The sequence below is a fragment of the Cloeon dipterum genome, chromosome 2 (genome assembly GCF_949628265.1).
Source record: "Cloeon dipterum chromosome 2, ieCloDipt1.1, whole genome shotgun sequence".
Taxonomy (NCBI): domain Eukaryota; kingdom Metazoa; phylum Arthropoda; class Insecta; order Ephemeroptera; family Baetidae; genus Cloeon; species Cloeon dipterum.
Genome location: NC_088787.1, coordinates 17,422,769 through 17,438,590, shown reverse-complemented (window position 1 = coordinate 17,438,590; position 15,822 = coordinate 17,422,769). Strand labels below are relative to the sequence as shown.

At 41.9% G+C, this 15,822-nt stretch overlaps 3 protein-coding genes across 5 annotated transcripts; 1 reads left to right on the top strand and 2 right to left on the bottom strand.

The window, feature by feature from the left end:
• Positions 1 to 1,205: 1,205 nt before the first annotated feature.
• LOC135934946 (activating signal cointegrator 1 complex subunit 2 homolog) lies at positions 1,206 to 4,681 on the top strand. Its single transcript, XM_065476926.1, has 2 exons — positions 1,206 to 2,689; positions 3,986 to 4,681. The coding sequence occupies exon 2, from the start codon at positions 3,986 to 3,988 to the stop codon at positions 4,553 to 4,555; it is 570 nt and encodes a 189-aa protein (XP_065332998.1). The 5' UTR covers positions 1,206 to 2,689; the 3' UTR covers positions 4,556 to 4,681.
• Positions 4,682 to 4,886: 205 nt separating this feature from the next.
• On the bottom strand, positions 4,887 to 10,517 carry Tao (Serine/threonine-protein kinase Tao). Of its 3 annotated transcripts, XM_065476924.1 has the most exons (11): positions 10,100 to 10,517; positions 9,060 to 9,321; positions 8,778 to 9,003; positions 8,387 to 8,715; positions 7,428 to 7,886; positions 6,796 to 7,116; positions 6,497 to 6,745; positions 6,083 to 6,433; positions 5,477 to 5,757; positions 5,192 to 5,272; positions 4,887 to 5,134 (listed from the first exon to the last, which is right to left on the bottom strand). In XM_065476924.1, the coding sequence occupies exons 1-10, from the start codon at positions 10,507 to 10,509 to the stop codon at positions 5,233 to 5,235; spliced, it is 2,928 nt and encodes a 975-aa protein (XP_065332996.1). In that variant the 5' UTR covers positions 10,510 to 10,517; the 3' UTR covers positions 4,887 to 5,134; positions 5,192 to 5,232. The 3 variants fall into 3 exon arrangements, with proteins under 3 accessions (XP_065332996.1, XP_065332995.1, XP_065332994.1); XM_065476923.1 differs by lacking the exon at positions 5,192 to 5,272 and having other exon boundaries at positions 9,060 to 9,318; positions 10,100 to 10,516; XM_065476922.1 differs by lacking the exon at positions 5,192 to 5,272 and having other exon boundaries at positions 10,100 to 10,515.
• A 542-nt stretch (positions 10,518 to 11,059) lies between these two features.
• Lnk (SH2B adapter-like protein Lnk) lies at positions 11,060 to 14,193 on the bottom strand. The gene is made up of 5 exons (XM_065479033.1): positions 13,651 to 14,193; positions 12,393 to 12,604; positions 11,961 to 12,169; positions 11,621 to 11,829; positions 11,060 to 11,526 (listed from the first exon to the last, which is right to left on the bottom strand). Exons 1-5 carry the CDS (start codon positions 14,086 to 14,088, stop codon positions 11,182 to 11,184), a joined length of 1,413 nt encoding a protein of 470 aa, XP_065335105.1. The 5' UTR covers positions 14,089 to 14,193; the 3' UTR covers positions 11,060 to 11,181.
• Positions 14,194 to 15,822: the final 1,629 nt, after the last annotated feature.

Sequence of the window (15,822 nt, the reverse complement as noted above, 5' to 3'; positions counted from 1 at the left end):
ATTTCAATTTCTAAAAACGTTCCAATGTGTACCTTTTTTACTACTTACTACAATCTCAGTTGCTGGGTCTAATAAAGAAACATCGGTTCTCTTATGAAATGAATCTCGGGTTGCTCAGATACTTTCAAAGTTTAATTTAATTAGCCATTTGAACTGGGGGTTGTGGTCGCAGGTGGTGCTCGGGATGGGGTGGCTAATCACCATGATGACTCCCATTACGTCGGCCTGCGCTGCTCCTTCACAATTAAAAACAACTCGCATTTCTGATTTATTACGCCGAAAACTTAATTCTTCCTCTGACGCATGCATTCTTTTTTCCTCTAGCATTTTATTAATTGTCGTCGTCGCGGCGCGTGCCGGCAACATTCGGTCGTTATCTTGGCGTCGCGTTCAGCGCTCAGCGCGCATTGTCTTTGCTAATTTTTCATAAGGGGGGAGGAATATAATTATTTTTTGTTATCTCACAGACGCAATCGAGCCAATTAAACGGCCAAAAGCCTGGGAGCGTTGCGACATTAAACCTTTTCGGCGGGTCTTTTTTAATCTTGCTGCCCATCAGACGCAGGTGTCAACATAAAAATACACTTGTTCTCGCACCCTCAACGCAATATATGACGCAGTTAAACTGGCAATTTGTATCAACGACACACCGTGAGGTGCTAGATTTTATCAGAAATTTACTGCTTGCAAATTTATGCCGACGACGCTTAAAAAGTTACTATCTTTACAGCAGCTTGGACTATAAAGATTTTTATTTCAGTTTCATTTGCTGATTATGGGCTCTGGATAGCAAATTAATACCAATACTTTTGATCGAATCGTTTTTTGAGACAAACAGCATCGCGTCCAGTTGATTGAAAATATTCAACAACCATTTTTCAAATCATATGAAAAAAAGAATATATTTTTTCCTTTTTTGTTTGGCATTTATTTTTTCTGTTAAATTTCGGATCATTCTAATTCAACGTGTTTGCAGTTAACTTTGCATGAGTAAGGTAAGCTGATAAGGTATACTAAAAACTACTGTTAAAAATTCACATGCAGCAGTATACAATTTATTTTAAATGAGAAAAATGCAATTGTTTGTTATTTAGATTAAATATATTCCTCGTTACAATCGCTGCTCTTCACATCATTTTTTCGATTTGCTTCGATGCTCTACAAGTTACTGTCCTCTCCTGCCATACGCTGTATTTTTAATTGCTGTTGTTTCAGTTACATTAATTGGCTTCTTCCTAGCTATAAAATGTTTTAACTGGATTAAAACATTACAGCTCAATTATCTCGTCAGGACATTTCAAGAAGTGCGATTTTCTGCACGCTAGCCTGACACGAATCAAACGAAAATAACAGAAATGGCGTCAATTCCACTTGTTCCCATGGCTAGAGTTTATTGGACTTTTAAGCTGGCGACCTCGACTACAACTGCGTATAGGTTACAATTGGGTACTAAATGTGCCTATAAAGCAGATTGATCGTGCTCGTCCAACCAACCACCCAACCATTTAGTCGCGTTTCTCACGCTCCGTTGAGCAAGGTGGATTTTGCTTTCCGACAAATAAATAAAAGCCGAGAGGCATTGCAGTGGAAAGAGTTTCTATTGTTTTGCATTCGATCTGATGAGCTATTGACTGAGGGACACACAAAATTTTATTCGCTTTGACCCCAATTGAAGCACTCTTGTTTTCAGCTCCCCACTGCATATCTAATTATTTACTTTCGATCGCTGAACTTTTTATTTGATTTCACTTTAACCGGTAAATTTTTTCCTTGAAAATTCAATTTTATACCTCTGGAAAGTTAAACGTGTTTTCAAGTTGTGGTTCCACTACAATGGCAATCGAAGATTCTTAATTGTCTAAAAGGTAATGTCATGAATCAGTGGAGTTCTTTGAAAAGTTTCACCGCATTAAATACCAAGAGCGGGAAATAATAATACTTCTCTTCATGCGAAATGATTTGCATAAGCGTCTAGTAAATGCCTTCCAGCCCGGGGAAATTTTAAATAGTTTATTGCTTTCCTCTTCACTTGAAACAATACTCAGTCGCCGCTGAAAGGTGCTCTGGTCCAGAAAACAATCTCTCTCGCTTTATCAGAGGGTTCGAAACGAGATCGAGTATATCGCACCGTCAAATCAAAATTTAAAATGGACATCCGCACGCAGGCACTACTTTCTATCTTTCCACCTGCCAGATCCAGCAGCACAATAGTTTGCGAATACATCAGCGTGCGGCTATCAAAACAGCGAGCGAGACGAGCGCACAACACATACATCCGATCAGGACCCTGGCTGGAGAAGGGAGGGGTGGCCGACAGGAAGCCACTGTGACAATCACCTTTTTAATTGTCAGGCAGGCCAGCTAAGCGTGACGCAGAGTCAATGTGCCCTGCACCGAGCACGCTGACTCACGCGCCTCACTTTCAGTGTCAACCACTTTGGTCACCTTTCTTGCCACTTTCCCCCTCCGCCTGCCCGCAAGAGTCCCATCTGCCCCGGCGCTGACCGCCGATCTGCTTTGCATATTTTCTCCTGTCCGCCGAGCGCTGGGTTACGGTGGCCGCCTTTGTGGCCCCCTCGCCCCGCACTGATTCGCTCCAGGGCCTCCGGCGGGGGGTCCTGAGAAGTTGTCGGCTTCTCCTGAAGACTCCTCAGCACCACTCGCACCTCGACCGTCGTCAAGTCAACAGGCAAGTTGCGTCTTTCTTCTAGCTCCTTAATTGTCCTACCAGGTTAATGCACCTCACGCGGCGTAATGCGCTGAGCAGGTGCATTTTTTATAATAGTTTTCACGCCACTTCATTGTTATTCGCCTGCGGAACTAATATACAACAATACACAAAAAGTATCATTATTGTGTGCTGTAATTCTCATCGCGTATGTCATAAATTTAAATTTTTCGAAACTTCTTCACGTAAATTTTTATCCTATTAGTTTTATGACTACGCATATAAAACTTTAAAAACCCGGAGAATGTTTTTAATTAATCAAAAACTTGAGCGTGTTAGTTGTTCAGTTTATTTTATATTTGAAAACAAATCTATATTTTCAAGTGTTTGACTATCCATATAAATAAAACGTTTTTGTGCTTATGAGTAAAGAGGGTAACTCTCATGATAAGAGCAATAAAATTAGCCGAAAGAGGAGACCGATATTTTTTACGACAGTTCGATACTGGGGACAGTTCTGTTTTTCATTTATCTTGCAGAACATTTTGTGTGAAAATCAATTCAATATAAAATGCATTATTAACATTCGTTCAGTTTAATATTTTAATATATTACTTTATTTTTTTTTTTAATTTTATCTCATATATAATTATTTCTGTTGATACGTAATATGTAATTCAAGTTTTTGTCATGTTGCCAGGCTGGGAAGCTCTCGCCGTATATTTTCAAATTGGTGCGTTTTGGTTGAATTATATACTTTCCATTTTTCATCAGTTATATGAGATATTTGTCATATCAAGCTTGATTTTAAAGAAAAGTTGACATTGTCTTTGAAATCATAAATATATCGATAGTTCTTACTTTCAAAAGATTGGAAAATCGCTTAAATTTGAATTTTTTTCTTATTCTATCAGAATATTTCCCACTTTAAAATAATATTAACAAAGTTTCCTGCATGGTCGCGCTTTGCATTTAAAACAATTGCGTTTCCGCGTCTGGCCACCAACTTGAAACTGCGAACCAACTCGTCCCTGAAATTGAAAACAGCCATGGGTACCCATTATATTGACTGACACGTTTCCCGGCTAAAGTGGCCAATTCGCGTGTGGCTAACATTCGTGTCATTGACACCAGAAAGTCTTCTCGTGAAAAAATTGTGGTTTGAAGATTAGCGGTAATCCTTATATATAAATTTTATTTAAAAATTTACATCTACTTTTGAAACCACTTGAGCTCTTTTAGGTATTTTTTTTAGGGTTTGTCTTAGTTTTAATTAATATCCTAGCTCACTAGAATAACGGCTGCTGTAATTTTCAGATGTCAGCTACGTGGATATTAATATCAATTGCCGGCCTTGTGGGCCTGGCCGGAGCTTATGAAGGACGCTCGCTTACCCGCGACACAGCCTGGTGGTCAGCCCCGGAGCCAAAATGGCAAAGCAAAATTTTATCAGCTGTGCTGCCAGCCAGCCGTTATTGGGGCAACCCGTCGCCACAGTTCCAACCACAGCAGCAACCCTATCAACAACATCAGCAGCCCTACCAACAGCAGCAGCAGTACCAGCCTCAATACCCCCAACAGCCCTATCAATCTCAACAGTACCAGGCGCAGCCCTACCAGAGTCAACAATTCCAGGCGTATCAGCAACAACCGAGTCTATCCAACCAGCCCAGCAACTATCAGCAAATCCAAATTCCCAGGGCGAGATACCTCAGGGGCGGACCGCAAGGAGATGTTTACGACTACAACCCTCGCCAGCCTGCCCCATGGTCTGTTCAATTGGGAACAAGTCTAGTTGTTAAAGATGACCAGGCTCGAGGGGTGCACTATGGCGACAATAGGCGTTATTATGTCCAAAGCCAGAATGAAAACCGCAGATGGCCCTGAATAAGGTGCAAGCCACTAAGGGCAAGAATTTGACGGCCAGTGATGCTTTTTAAAGTTTAACTTAAATTACAAGTTGCTCTTAATAGAATGTTTTAAGTTAATAAAGATTTTTAAACAACTTCAGAAGTGGATTTTTCTTTTTTTTTCGGTGCGTTTTAAACATATTTCAACAGCATGTTGTAGAACTAAAGACACATATTGGAGGCAAATATTCAAAATGATAAAATAAAAAACAATTGTTTTAATTTAAATTTGACTTATGCTGATTTAATAACAGTAACACTACTGTGGACTTGCTGATTTTTACTGCACACAGAAGTGATAAATGAAATTTATTTACTGTTCACTGCAATGTGACTTTTATTGATTGACGCTGCATTCGTTTAATATGCTGGGGATAGATGCACTGCACTGTCAAGTGTCCTGGAGTGAGTATATCACTGAGACTAGTCCTGAGTGTCACTTCTCGATCACAGGGGGAAGGAGGAGGAGCTGTTGCTGTGGGCCAAACTGAGCATGCTTCCACTCAGGCTCTCCTCTTCGTATGCCTCCTTTGAGCTCTCGGCAATGGCGAGCGCACTGAAACCACAATTTGCGATTTGACAAAAGTCACTCATTCAGCCCTGCGCATGTTACCAGAGTTAAAAAACTGCACTTAATTACATGCAGCCCAGTTTTCATATATCCAAATACTGAACTTCTTGCGTATTCGATTTCCTTTGGGAATTTTAATGAAAATTACAAGTTAATTTACCGCAACCCTTCACTTCTGCTAAAAACACAAATATTTGAAAGTTTTGTACGCAATTGATGAGCATAGAGCATGGGATTGTTTTAGGATATTGATTAACTTCTTTTGAAGGAAATCAGGAATGATAAGAGGTAAGAGACAATGGAAAACCCAGCAGCCCTAGAAGTTACCTGAATCCGAGGCGGGCAGATTCTTCATCAAACGAGTCAAGGTCCTTGTCATGCCGCTCCTGCAGCATGCGCAGACGCTCGTGCCGCTCATGCTTGAACTGGATGCTCTCCTCATGCATTTTCTGCTCTAGCAGAGCTCTGCGCACACTGACACGATCCTCCAACTCCTTTCGCTCGCGGTTTCGTTGAGCCTCAGCCTGCATCTTGTTCTTTGACTGGTAAGCCATCAGCATCTCAAGTTCGTAGTCTAGACGTTCTTTCAGTCGAGAGTATTCAGCCTCCTGTTAAAGACCAACGATTCGCCTCATTTATCAAAAGAAACCAAAGGTCAAATAATTCAATGGTGGTTGCAGTTTGCCAGTTGGCACTTTTCCAGAGCATTTGACATCTAAAAAGTGAAATCATTGCGGCCTTGACTGTTGTGAACTGCTAAGGTCAGAACAATTGAAACTTTTGTTTAGACACATAGCTATTGAAAGAGTCAAACGGTAACGAATTCATTATTAATACTTCCATTTGAAATTTTTAATTTTAAAGCTAATAACATAGCGTTGAAATAAAATGAAATGAGCAGGAATGAGAGGGGTTTTATAACGAGATTCTTACCTGGCTTTCATCAAGTCTAATGGACTGCTTCTGCAGCATCTCTGCAATGCTCTGCTCATACTGATCGCCGAGCAGGGCTAGCTTCCGCATTTGCTCATCCTTGAGCTTCTTGATTACTGCCTTTTGATCATCCTTTGGCGTCGTCTGCAGGATGTGCGATTTCAAAGCCTTATACTGCCGAGTCTGGATTTTGCAGGTATCGCGGAACTGTTTCCTGATTAGAGCCTCCTTCTGCTTCAGGCTTTTTGGTTGCTGCTTCAGCTCCAATGCATGCTTCTTTCGCAGTTCCCTCTCTGTGCGCGCCATGTACTCGCGCTGGGAGTTGAGTTCTGTCTGGTGCTGGCGAGATACCTGAACAAAAAGATCATAATTTAATTTTCGAAACGCTTTTCTCCACAGCATAAGAATACACACCTGCTCTTCACGAAGGGCGTGGACAGCCCTCTGTTGTCGATATTCAAGCTCCTGGGTGGCTTCATGGTGTCTTAGGAGCATTGAGTGGGCAGTTTCAAGCTGCTGCTGCCGCTTCACTAGTTCTTCCCTCAAAAGTTCCAGTTCTAAATGCTGAATCTGTAGAAGCTTCTTGCGCCTCAGTTTGCGCATTTCTAACTCTAGGTAGTCCTTCTGGCCGCGGACTAACCTCTGCTCTTCCTGCGCCTCCACCTGCGTCACGAACCTCAGCATTTCAATGGAATTAATTCCTGCTTTTGTACCTGTTTGTGGTTCTCTTTCTGAGATGCGAGCGCAGCGTCTCTTTGGCGCTTGGGAGTGGCATCGTCGTCCATCTGCCGCCTCCAGCGCTCCTTGCTAGCCTTGTACTCCTTCTTTTTCTGAGTTTCAAACGCCTTGCGGTCAGCCTCCTGCCTGGTGGTAATGTCTTTAAACAGACGTCTTTCAGCGGCCGAGTTTGCTTTTATTCGTCTCTCCAGCTCCTGCTGATGCCTCTGGGTGAGTCGCTCCAACTCCTTACTGAACTGACTCAACAATGCTTCGTACTCTTTGTCAAGTACTTGCTTGTGGCCCTCCATTTCAACCTTATCCAGGAAAAATTAAATAATAATTTAAAAAATTCATACCAAATCAGGTTGGTCAGGAATTTCTAATTTCTTATAAAATATGAAAAATAGAAAACATTATCAGATGAGTGCCTAAAACACTAATTGATGTGAAAAATAGAGCACTCCATTGAAAAGATAAAATTGTCAGCAATAATAACAATAGTATGCATTTAGATAAGATCTAAATGGTGTCAAATAGTTTGCAAACAACATGACTAACTAGACCCATTACAAGCACTGATAGTTGCCTGCTACTGAGAAAGCCAGCTAATATTTGATTTGCATACCTTGCACTTCTCCTCTAATTTGAGTAGAGCACCTTGGTGTTCCCGCCTCATGCGTTTGTAGCCAGACATTTGCTCATGCATTTCCTCCTGCATGTGTTCTTTCTGCTGCTTGGTCACGATTGATGTTGTTCTTATGGTAGCGAAATTTGAGGCGTGGGGTCGAACGGGCAAAAAGTCCTCCGACGTGGAGGCGTGGGGTGGCACCGGTGGGGCTTCCTGGTTGGGCAGACTGCTGTTGGAGCCAGTCGAGGCAACAGAGACAGCTGAGTGCAGACTATTCTCTGAGGTAACAGAGTTGCTTTTGCCTTCGTCGCCAGCACCCGCGTCGTTCTCGTCGGCCATCAGAATTTTCTTCATCTTACGGTAGTTGAGGTTGTCGAGATCACGCACGGCGGCCTTGGTGCGACCAATCAAGTCGATCAGAACAGTTGGTGAGCGAATTCGTGTAACGAGTTGGTGCTGAAAATGTAAATTGTTGTTAAAATTAGGACGGTACAAACAACAGGCGCTTAAAAATGCTTTAATTTTTTATGAAAGGCTCCCACAAAACGAAAGCAAACATTAAATTTTTTACAATTTTAGCAAAAAAAAATTGCAGATTTATTAAACAAAATTGCTCTTAACGAATGACACTTCAAATTTGGCTTAATTCCTGACTTAGCATTTGGGGTGTTCAAGCATACATGACTTGATTGCAACGCATCGTTATTTCCTCCCGTGGCGGGAATTCTCCAGGTTTTTATGTGTGATAAATTTATTTATAGAGCATAAGGAACACCGTTGAAATAGATGCAGTCCCTGCTTGTTGCTAGGCAGTTATTGTGATATTTTTGCTCATCTTCTTTAAGTGCAACTTAAATTCAAAGTAATAATAATAATTTATTCAAAATAAGTAGTTATTTTAATTAAGTAAATTAAGAAATAAAGGAACACAACAATAAATTGAAAAATTTACTCACTGAGAGAAGTCTGGAAGAAGTGGGCCTTTCCTGAGGATTCTTATGCAGGCAGGCGTCAACAAAGTGACGGAAAACGTCGGTCCATTCAGACGCCTGCAGCTGAGGCGACTCGTTCTGAGCAATGTGGTACAAGGCACTCATCGCGTTCATATTGAAATAGGGTGGCTTGCGCTCAGCCAACTCTATGCATGTGATGCCCATGGACCAGACGTCCACTTTGCCATCGTACTGGCCTTCGTCCATTGCCAGAATCACCTCTGGCGCCATCCAGTATGGCGTGCCCACGAATGAGTTGGCTGGACACTTGGTGGCGGCAGAACCGAAATCAGCTGTAACCAAAAAATACGAGGGGGTTAGGGGGAATAATCAGACGATCAGGCACACGCATTACCTAATTTTACAACACCGTTTTCGGTGAGAAGAATGTTGCCTGCTTTGACGTCCCTGTGGATTCGGCCCATAGAATGGAGATAAGCGAGTCCGCGAAGTACGCCTTCGCAGATAGCCGCTATTTCCTCCTCCATGAGAGGCCTTTTGTGGACCTCGAGAATGTCTGAAGCGCTACCCACACAATACTCCATGACCAGCCAGGCTGTATTGTCATGCAAGTAGCAGCCCTTTTAAAAAAGAAGATGCGTGAATCGCGGCTCAAAACATTGACAGCTGGTTTTACCTTATACTCAATCGTGTTTGGATGACCGAGCTGGCGCAGGAAACGAATTTCCTTGAGAATGTCCTGCCACTTTTCAACCGACTGCTTGCCCAGGTAGGACATCTTTTTGATAGCCACAATTTCCCTGGTCGGCACGTGTCGGGCATAATAGACTGCACCAAAAGACCCATGGCCGATTTCTCGGAGGTCTTCAAAGGTCTTTTCTGGATCGCTCCGCTCAAATAATTCGGCGATCTCGGGATCCTTCAGGCTGCCCGGCCTGCTAAAAACACCAGAAGTAATTAAATTATTAGAACAATATAAAATAAAAGTAGAATAATATTGAGTTTGAGGTATTGGGTTGGTCTGATTCTGCATTATGACATAACATTCCAAAGCCGTAACCACGATTGCATATTTGAAAGACTGTCACAGAAAGGATGTTCTTTCCATATAAGGTGTGAATTTGTGGTTCCTGTAATAGAAACCGTACTCACGACGGTGCCAGAGTCGCATTTAGGCACGAAGGATGAGTAAAATTTGTTATATTGCACCGTCTTTTATGCGTGCGATTTGGCGTGCACGTCAAAAACTAGATCAGATAATTGACGGCGAAAATAGAGCAGATTTTAACTCAAGCACAAGCGAAAACGGCATAGCTGGAATCACCACATTTTTAGAGGCTCTTCGAAGGGCTCAATGCATTGTTTTCTTGAACACAGGATATCAAAATATTGCCTAATTAATACAAACTTTCATTGAAACTTTTAAATCCCATTAAATGGGCTGGTCACCAGATACCGCATGAAAACACCGTTATGTCAGTAAAAACTGATAATTTAACCGGTTTTCAATACAGTTTTTGAAGAAAATCGATAGAAAGTTGCAGTTCTCGGTAATAAATTGCCGGTTGTAACTGATCAATGAACGAAATTAACATAACCGGTTAACTGATTCGTACTGCAGGTGCTATCGGGGCCCAAAGGACAGCTCATTGCAGCTCAGCTGAGAAATTTTAAGGTATCTCACTGGGAAAAATGGACAGCAGGGATCTTGTTTACCTGGCTACGGCGGGCATCGCAATCGTGGGTTTCCTTACTGCTGGGCCATAACCTGAAAACCGAGTTCGGTCAAAACTAAGATGGCCGTCCGAGGGACTCGACCGCCCGTTTTGAGGCCGCTCGGCCCCCTTGGCAGCAATTGCACCCTCTAGAAGATGTCCTTTTGAGGGTTGATTGTGGGGGCACCCAACGGCAGAGCGTGGCCGGCACTGGGGCTGCGTGATTAGCCGCGGGACCGCATCAGAAGCGGGGCAACTCAGGAATCGATTTAGAAATCGGAAACAGGCTCGCAAACTTCGCAATGGGTTGGGCGCACGCGCATTCCTCACGGGCTGGGACAATTGGAGTTGGACACGGCGCACGCGTTGGACGATCGAACCGGGCTGATCGGCGAGCGGCGCCAATTTCATGTTCGCAACACACTACACCGCCGCGCAGACTAATATTAAAATGAATAAAAGAAAAGTCGAAGTGTGTAAAAATCGGGGGGAAATAATGTTTCGTCTCACAGTCATCTGCTCTTGATCAAGTGGTGGGACTTTCGCCTGCATATTTTCGCAATGTGTAATTTTAATTGCGGTAATTCTTGCTCTCGTGACATGATTCATAGGGGAATGATTTTGAGCAATATAATTTCCTCTTTGTACCAGTTATATTGCGTCGCAAATAACTCCATTGTGTTTTGGACTTGGCAGTAATATTTTTTTCCAAAAAATTCGCACAAATGAATAACATGAAATTTAGGACAGTTCGATAATACACATTATGACTTATGACATAATGCAGATATAATTTACACAATAATATTATTAAAGTAGGGACATAATTTGAGTATTTTTGTCTAACTATTCTTATCATAATTATCATCTTTCAAGATTAAAAATTTACTTTCAGTTTTAGGTAATAAGAGATATTTAAAGGGCGTTGAACCGTTGAGTCAAATAAATCAAACAAAATCAGTGCTTTGAGAGTGATTTATTTATTTATTTATTTACATATTATCAGAGGACTAGAGATACACACAATGCACATGCACACACGCATCCTGTCTTTGGCCACTGTCAATCAGTCTGGAATGCTTGCTAGACAAAACTGTACGTGTTCTCAACCGCTCGGCCTCCTGCAGCCTGGCGCTCCAGCCTCTCCATCGATTCTGTCCTTGTTCGTACCGAGCCTCCGTGAGTAATCACCTGCTCTCTGGGCTCAGGGGGCGCTGCTGTCCTCTGACCACTACCACCAGCTGAGGCTGCATTTGCAGGTGCAGACCTGCCAGCTACCACAAAGTCGGCTAGAGTGACGTCGGAGGCACCACCAGATTCCAACGGGATGGGGTTGATACGGAAGTGGTCCAGCATGTCGAAGATGGATGCAAACCAGAGGTGTTGCACACGACACTGACCTTCTCCACTCAGGGTCATTCTTAAATGCTGTTACAAAGAATAAATATTTCGTTAGTTTTTTTTTTAACTTAAAAGGGGGTTGATTTAAAATGGGATCTATAGATTTTAAACTGTTACTTGCCTTTGCTCTGCCCTGAAAGTTGAAAGTGAGGACAAACTCGCCTCTCCTTGTCTCGCTTTGCCTGACCAGGAAGACACCATGTCCGTTGGCCCCTGCGCTGAGCACCAATTGGGCAGCCTCTGAGCGAGCGAGAGTTCCATGGAACCAAGGATACTCCCGGAGCACCACAGCATTGTCTGGCTCGGTTCCAACACCAGATGCCTCAGCCACTACAGATCAATATTATATAATGTGCAGCACAAATAAAGTTAAATGACCTTGATTCTAGAACAAAAACATGAATTTTTGCTGAAAATAATATTTGGCAGAGGCGAATGAATCATTTTAGCGATGTCCTTACTCATTTCTAACTCTTGCTGGCTGGAGCACAGTTCAAAATTGCTGTTACTTGAAAGCCGAAGTCCCCCAGGCACCCTGGGAGGCAGTTCAGGGGGGTTTTCGGCGGCCCCTAACGAGCCTGCTGGGGAGGATGCGGCTGTGTTGTGAGAAGGAATCGGCTCTGGGCGCGTGCCTCTCTCCACTCGAATTCTTACATCCTGTCCGTCAGCACTGCAGAGAGCAGCGATAAATTTAGATTCAAAGTAATTTAAGTTTAATCAGCAAATCTAATAATCAAATAACATTTTTCTGGTGGGGAGGGTGACTTAATGCAGACTTAATACAGATACTCAATCATAATTTGACATAAATGTTAAACTTGAACTAAAAAGATACATTTATTTATTGAAATTCAAATTTAAAATATCTTGACCTGCGCTTTTTGCGCTCTTACTTATTATCATCTGGGCTTGTTGTTCGCATGCAGTATTTGATGGTGGCCAACCAGGACCTCATGTCTTCAGCGTCGTGTGCCTCAATTATGTATTCCATGTTGTTTTCTGCCCTTAGGACAAATGTGTTTTCTCTGTCAGGCATTTCTAGCGCTCGTGTCTCGCGGGCTTCAGCAATCAGGAAGCAAAATACTCCACTCTTTGGCTTGGACGCCTGCAGTGCAAAAGCATTAAATTAGTGGTGTATTCACTTGTGAAAATCATTTCATTTATTTCAGCAGCAGCTGCATTTGAAACGACGCGAAGATATGAACCCGAAAGAGCGGATGAATCATAATTGTGTTCCGTCTCGAGAAGGTCGTGACGTCACAATTGACGTGTTGATTCTAGAGATCATTTGCACCGACCAACCGACCGACCCAAGAATCAGTGGCAGGAGAAATTGTATCGAGAGATAGAATAAAAGCGGCTTCCCTTTCAATTCCTAGTATCGCGATGGAATGGGGGAACAAAAAGCGGCATGCCTTGAGGACACACGCAATAGGAGGAAATTTTTTACCCTAAATTGCGTGTGGGCAACCTTTAACATTATCTAAAATATGTCGGATTTTTTAGGAATCCTCGATTTGGATTTCATGTTGAAGCAAATCTAAATTCCAACGGGAAACCAACAAAAGTTGTAAATTCTTTATTTTTGAAATAGGCGACCACTCGAGGTTGTGTTAATTTATTTCAAATTCTTTAATGTTTAACTGATTAAATAAAGGGAAATATTACTCCAAACCTATGTCTTATCATACCGTGAGGTTTTCAAGCAAACAAGATTATAACTGAGCGAGAGGAAGTTGCAACCATGTTCAAACGGCAAAAAAATGTTGCTGGTTTAAACACAATTTTTTATCTTGCACATGAAAATACCACCTCCGTGGTTAGGAAAAAACCAATCCATTACAAAAGCAGTTCTAGTCATACGCTTTGGAATTTCATGAGGAAAATCGTACTTAAAAAACTCCTGCTTGCGCCGCACAGTTCATAAAACTTTTTCCATTATATAATTCAAAAAATTTGAAACTTAGATTTAAGTGTAAAGTTTTGTTAAAAATCAGTTCTAAAAACGGTCGTTTTTAAAACTTCCACAAAGAAAAAAATTACACGGTGCATACGAATACCACCTGCCACCCCCCTAGACAACCGCAAAACGGGCCACGCGGTACGCCCCTGAGCGACCATTTCGAGGGTGTTCGCCCCGGATATAGTCACCTTTGGCGGCGAGTAGAACTCGAGCATGTAGCCGCCGACAGTTTTGACGAGGGCGAGTCGGCACTTTTCCCACTTATGCTCGCGACCGTCGAGTTGTTCGCCGGTCACGTAGTTGACGATGCCTTCTTTGCGGCACTCGACCACGATCTTCGCCAGGCGGCGGTTGCGGCCCGTCTCCGAGGTGTCCTCGCTGCGCTGGAACAGCCGTAGGCCCTTGAACGACAGCCTCCGGAGGAAGGAAGTCCGCGGCGAGCCGCCCCCGCCCGCCTCCACAAGCTGCGTTTCGGCCTCCTCGACGAACGTGTCAACGAAGCGGCGCACCACCTCACGCGCCCCCGGCCGCCCCTCGAGACAGCCCACGGCCTTGGCCAGCTCGGCGGCCGCCAACCGGGCGTGCCTCTCGCACACTTCAGCCCAGGATACCTCCAGGGCGGCCATGGCCGTCTCACTTGCAGGCCAGATCAGCGGCCATCGCCGCACCGAGCACTGCTGTTGCTGCTGCACTCCGTTCAATCAGTCCGCTCTTCTTTGGCCAACAACAACAACAAGCCCCGCCCCGCTCGGCCTCAACGGTTACGGTTGTTGATCAACATAACCGCAGACTCTGAAAACCGATTGCTCACTTTTACACAGTCTCCTGGGTTTGTGGGTTTAGCCGCATTAACTTCAGAAAAGTAGTGAATCTTTTATAATATAATTAATTATTCGAGTTCGTTTTCATCAATAAAATGATTTGCATTTGTAGAAGTCCCGGAAACAAGATCAGAACTATTAATTTTCTTCTTGGTGATTGGAATATATATGTATAATAAACAATTTAGATTTTGGCGGATTTTGGATTGAAATAATATATACGTTCTTGTATATTATATTATAAATATATCAGTCAGGAGTTTAGCCGCAGATATATAATATACATATATCTAAATATTATAAAATCAATGTACTACTGAACAAAAAAGCACATTTGTGCAGTTTATAAAACATTGAATAGGTATCTAACTAAGGAATGTATCTGATATTGTATCATACTTTTATTTAGATTCATTTGGATCAGTAAAATAAACTTTTTATTTTTTCAAACATAGGTTAACCTAGGAAAAAGCCGCAGATTTGCTTAATTGAATTGCTGTTCGCTTTTCGCTTACATTTACGCGCTCCTAATATCAAATGAAAACGGCAAGGATTTTGCTCGTGAATTTGGTTTTCTTCTACTCCAAAAGCCTTTATAACTTTTTAGTTTTCTTTTATGTTCTCCAATATAACGTAATGTTAATCCTAAGCGTATTTATAATGTTGCTTCAATTAGAGGAGCAAGTTTAGTACATTATTCCTATATGGTTTGATTTAGCTTACCATGATTGTGAGCCCAAAAAATATTTATTTTAATTCTTTACCTTCAAGATAGACAGAAAAATTTTACTGTCGCATTTCTTAAAAAATCGGGAAAGTTGTATAATAATATGTAAATTTGTGACACGACAAAAAAACTTGAACTGTGGGTTATTAAGGATGGAAAAGCCATTTAATTTTTTAAATTTTAACCTTTGGTATATTGACCAAATTTATTGCCACTCTGTTTTGGGGGATAAACATAAATCGATAACAATAATTAGCAAATGGCCATTTTTCAAATTCCAAGTGAAGGAAGTTATATTTAAATCATTAAAAGCAAAATTTGATGTGTCGTGAACCACTGAATTTGCTAGGGTGTGCCTTATTGTATTAGGGTGTGCCTTTTTGCACCTCGGCAGGGTTGCACCAGGCTCTCGCACCCAATTACTATAAGTGGGCACAATCCTTGAGAGGTCAATGAGCACGTTTTGGGGATGTAGACTGCTACTATAAACGATTAGATACGCTGATTTAGATTTTTCTATGAGGTCATAATGTTCTAATTCGTATCTATAAATGAAAATTTAAGAATACACAAATTGAATTTTGGGAATTTTGCCAAAATGAGACGCTTAAAGTTTAGGGCCAGTAAGAATAGAAGAGCATTGAAAATTGTCGAACAAAAAATTCGATTAATTATAGAAACGGGGAAACTATCAAAAACTGGGAGTCCTAAAAATTAAATAATTATTACATATTGCATAACCACAATTCATTTTATTTGTCAACAGCCACATACAAATTAAAATATTTTATAACAATATAACCAATATAACT

Coding starts and splice junctions, on each gene's coding strand:
- Lnk (XM_065479033.1), bottom strand. CDS start 14,088: ATGGCCGCCCTGGAGGTATCCTGGGCTGAAGTGTGCGAGAGGCACGCC. Junction 12,605..13,650: donor AGTTCTACTCGCCGCCAAAG/GTGACTATATCC, acceptor TTTGCACTGCAG/GCGTCCAAGCCAAAGAGTGG. Junction 11,830..11,960: donor CCAGCAAGAGTTAGAAATGA/GTAAGGACATCG, acceptor ATTGATCTGTAG/TGGCTGAGGCATCTGGTGTT.
- Tao (XM_065476922.1), bottom strand. CDS start 10,509: ATGAAATTGGCGCCGCTCGCCGATCAGCCCGGTTCGATCGTCCAACGC. Junction 9,322..10,099: donor GCGATGCCCGCCGTAGCCAG/GTAAACAAGATC, acceptor TGGTGTTTTTAG/CAGGCCGGGCAGCCTGAAGG. Junction 5,135..5,476: donor TCTGCCCGCCTCGGATTCAG/GTAACTTCTAGG, acceptor TTGTGGTTTCAG/TGCGCTCGCCATTGCCGAGA.
- LOC135934946 (XM_065476926.1), top strand. CDS start 3,986: ATGTCAGCTACGTGGATATTAATATCAATTGCCGGCCTTGTGGGCCTG.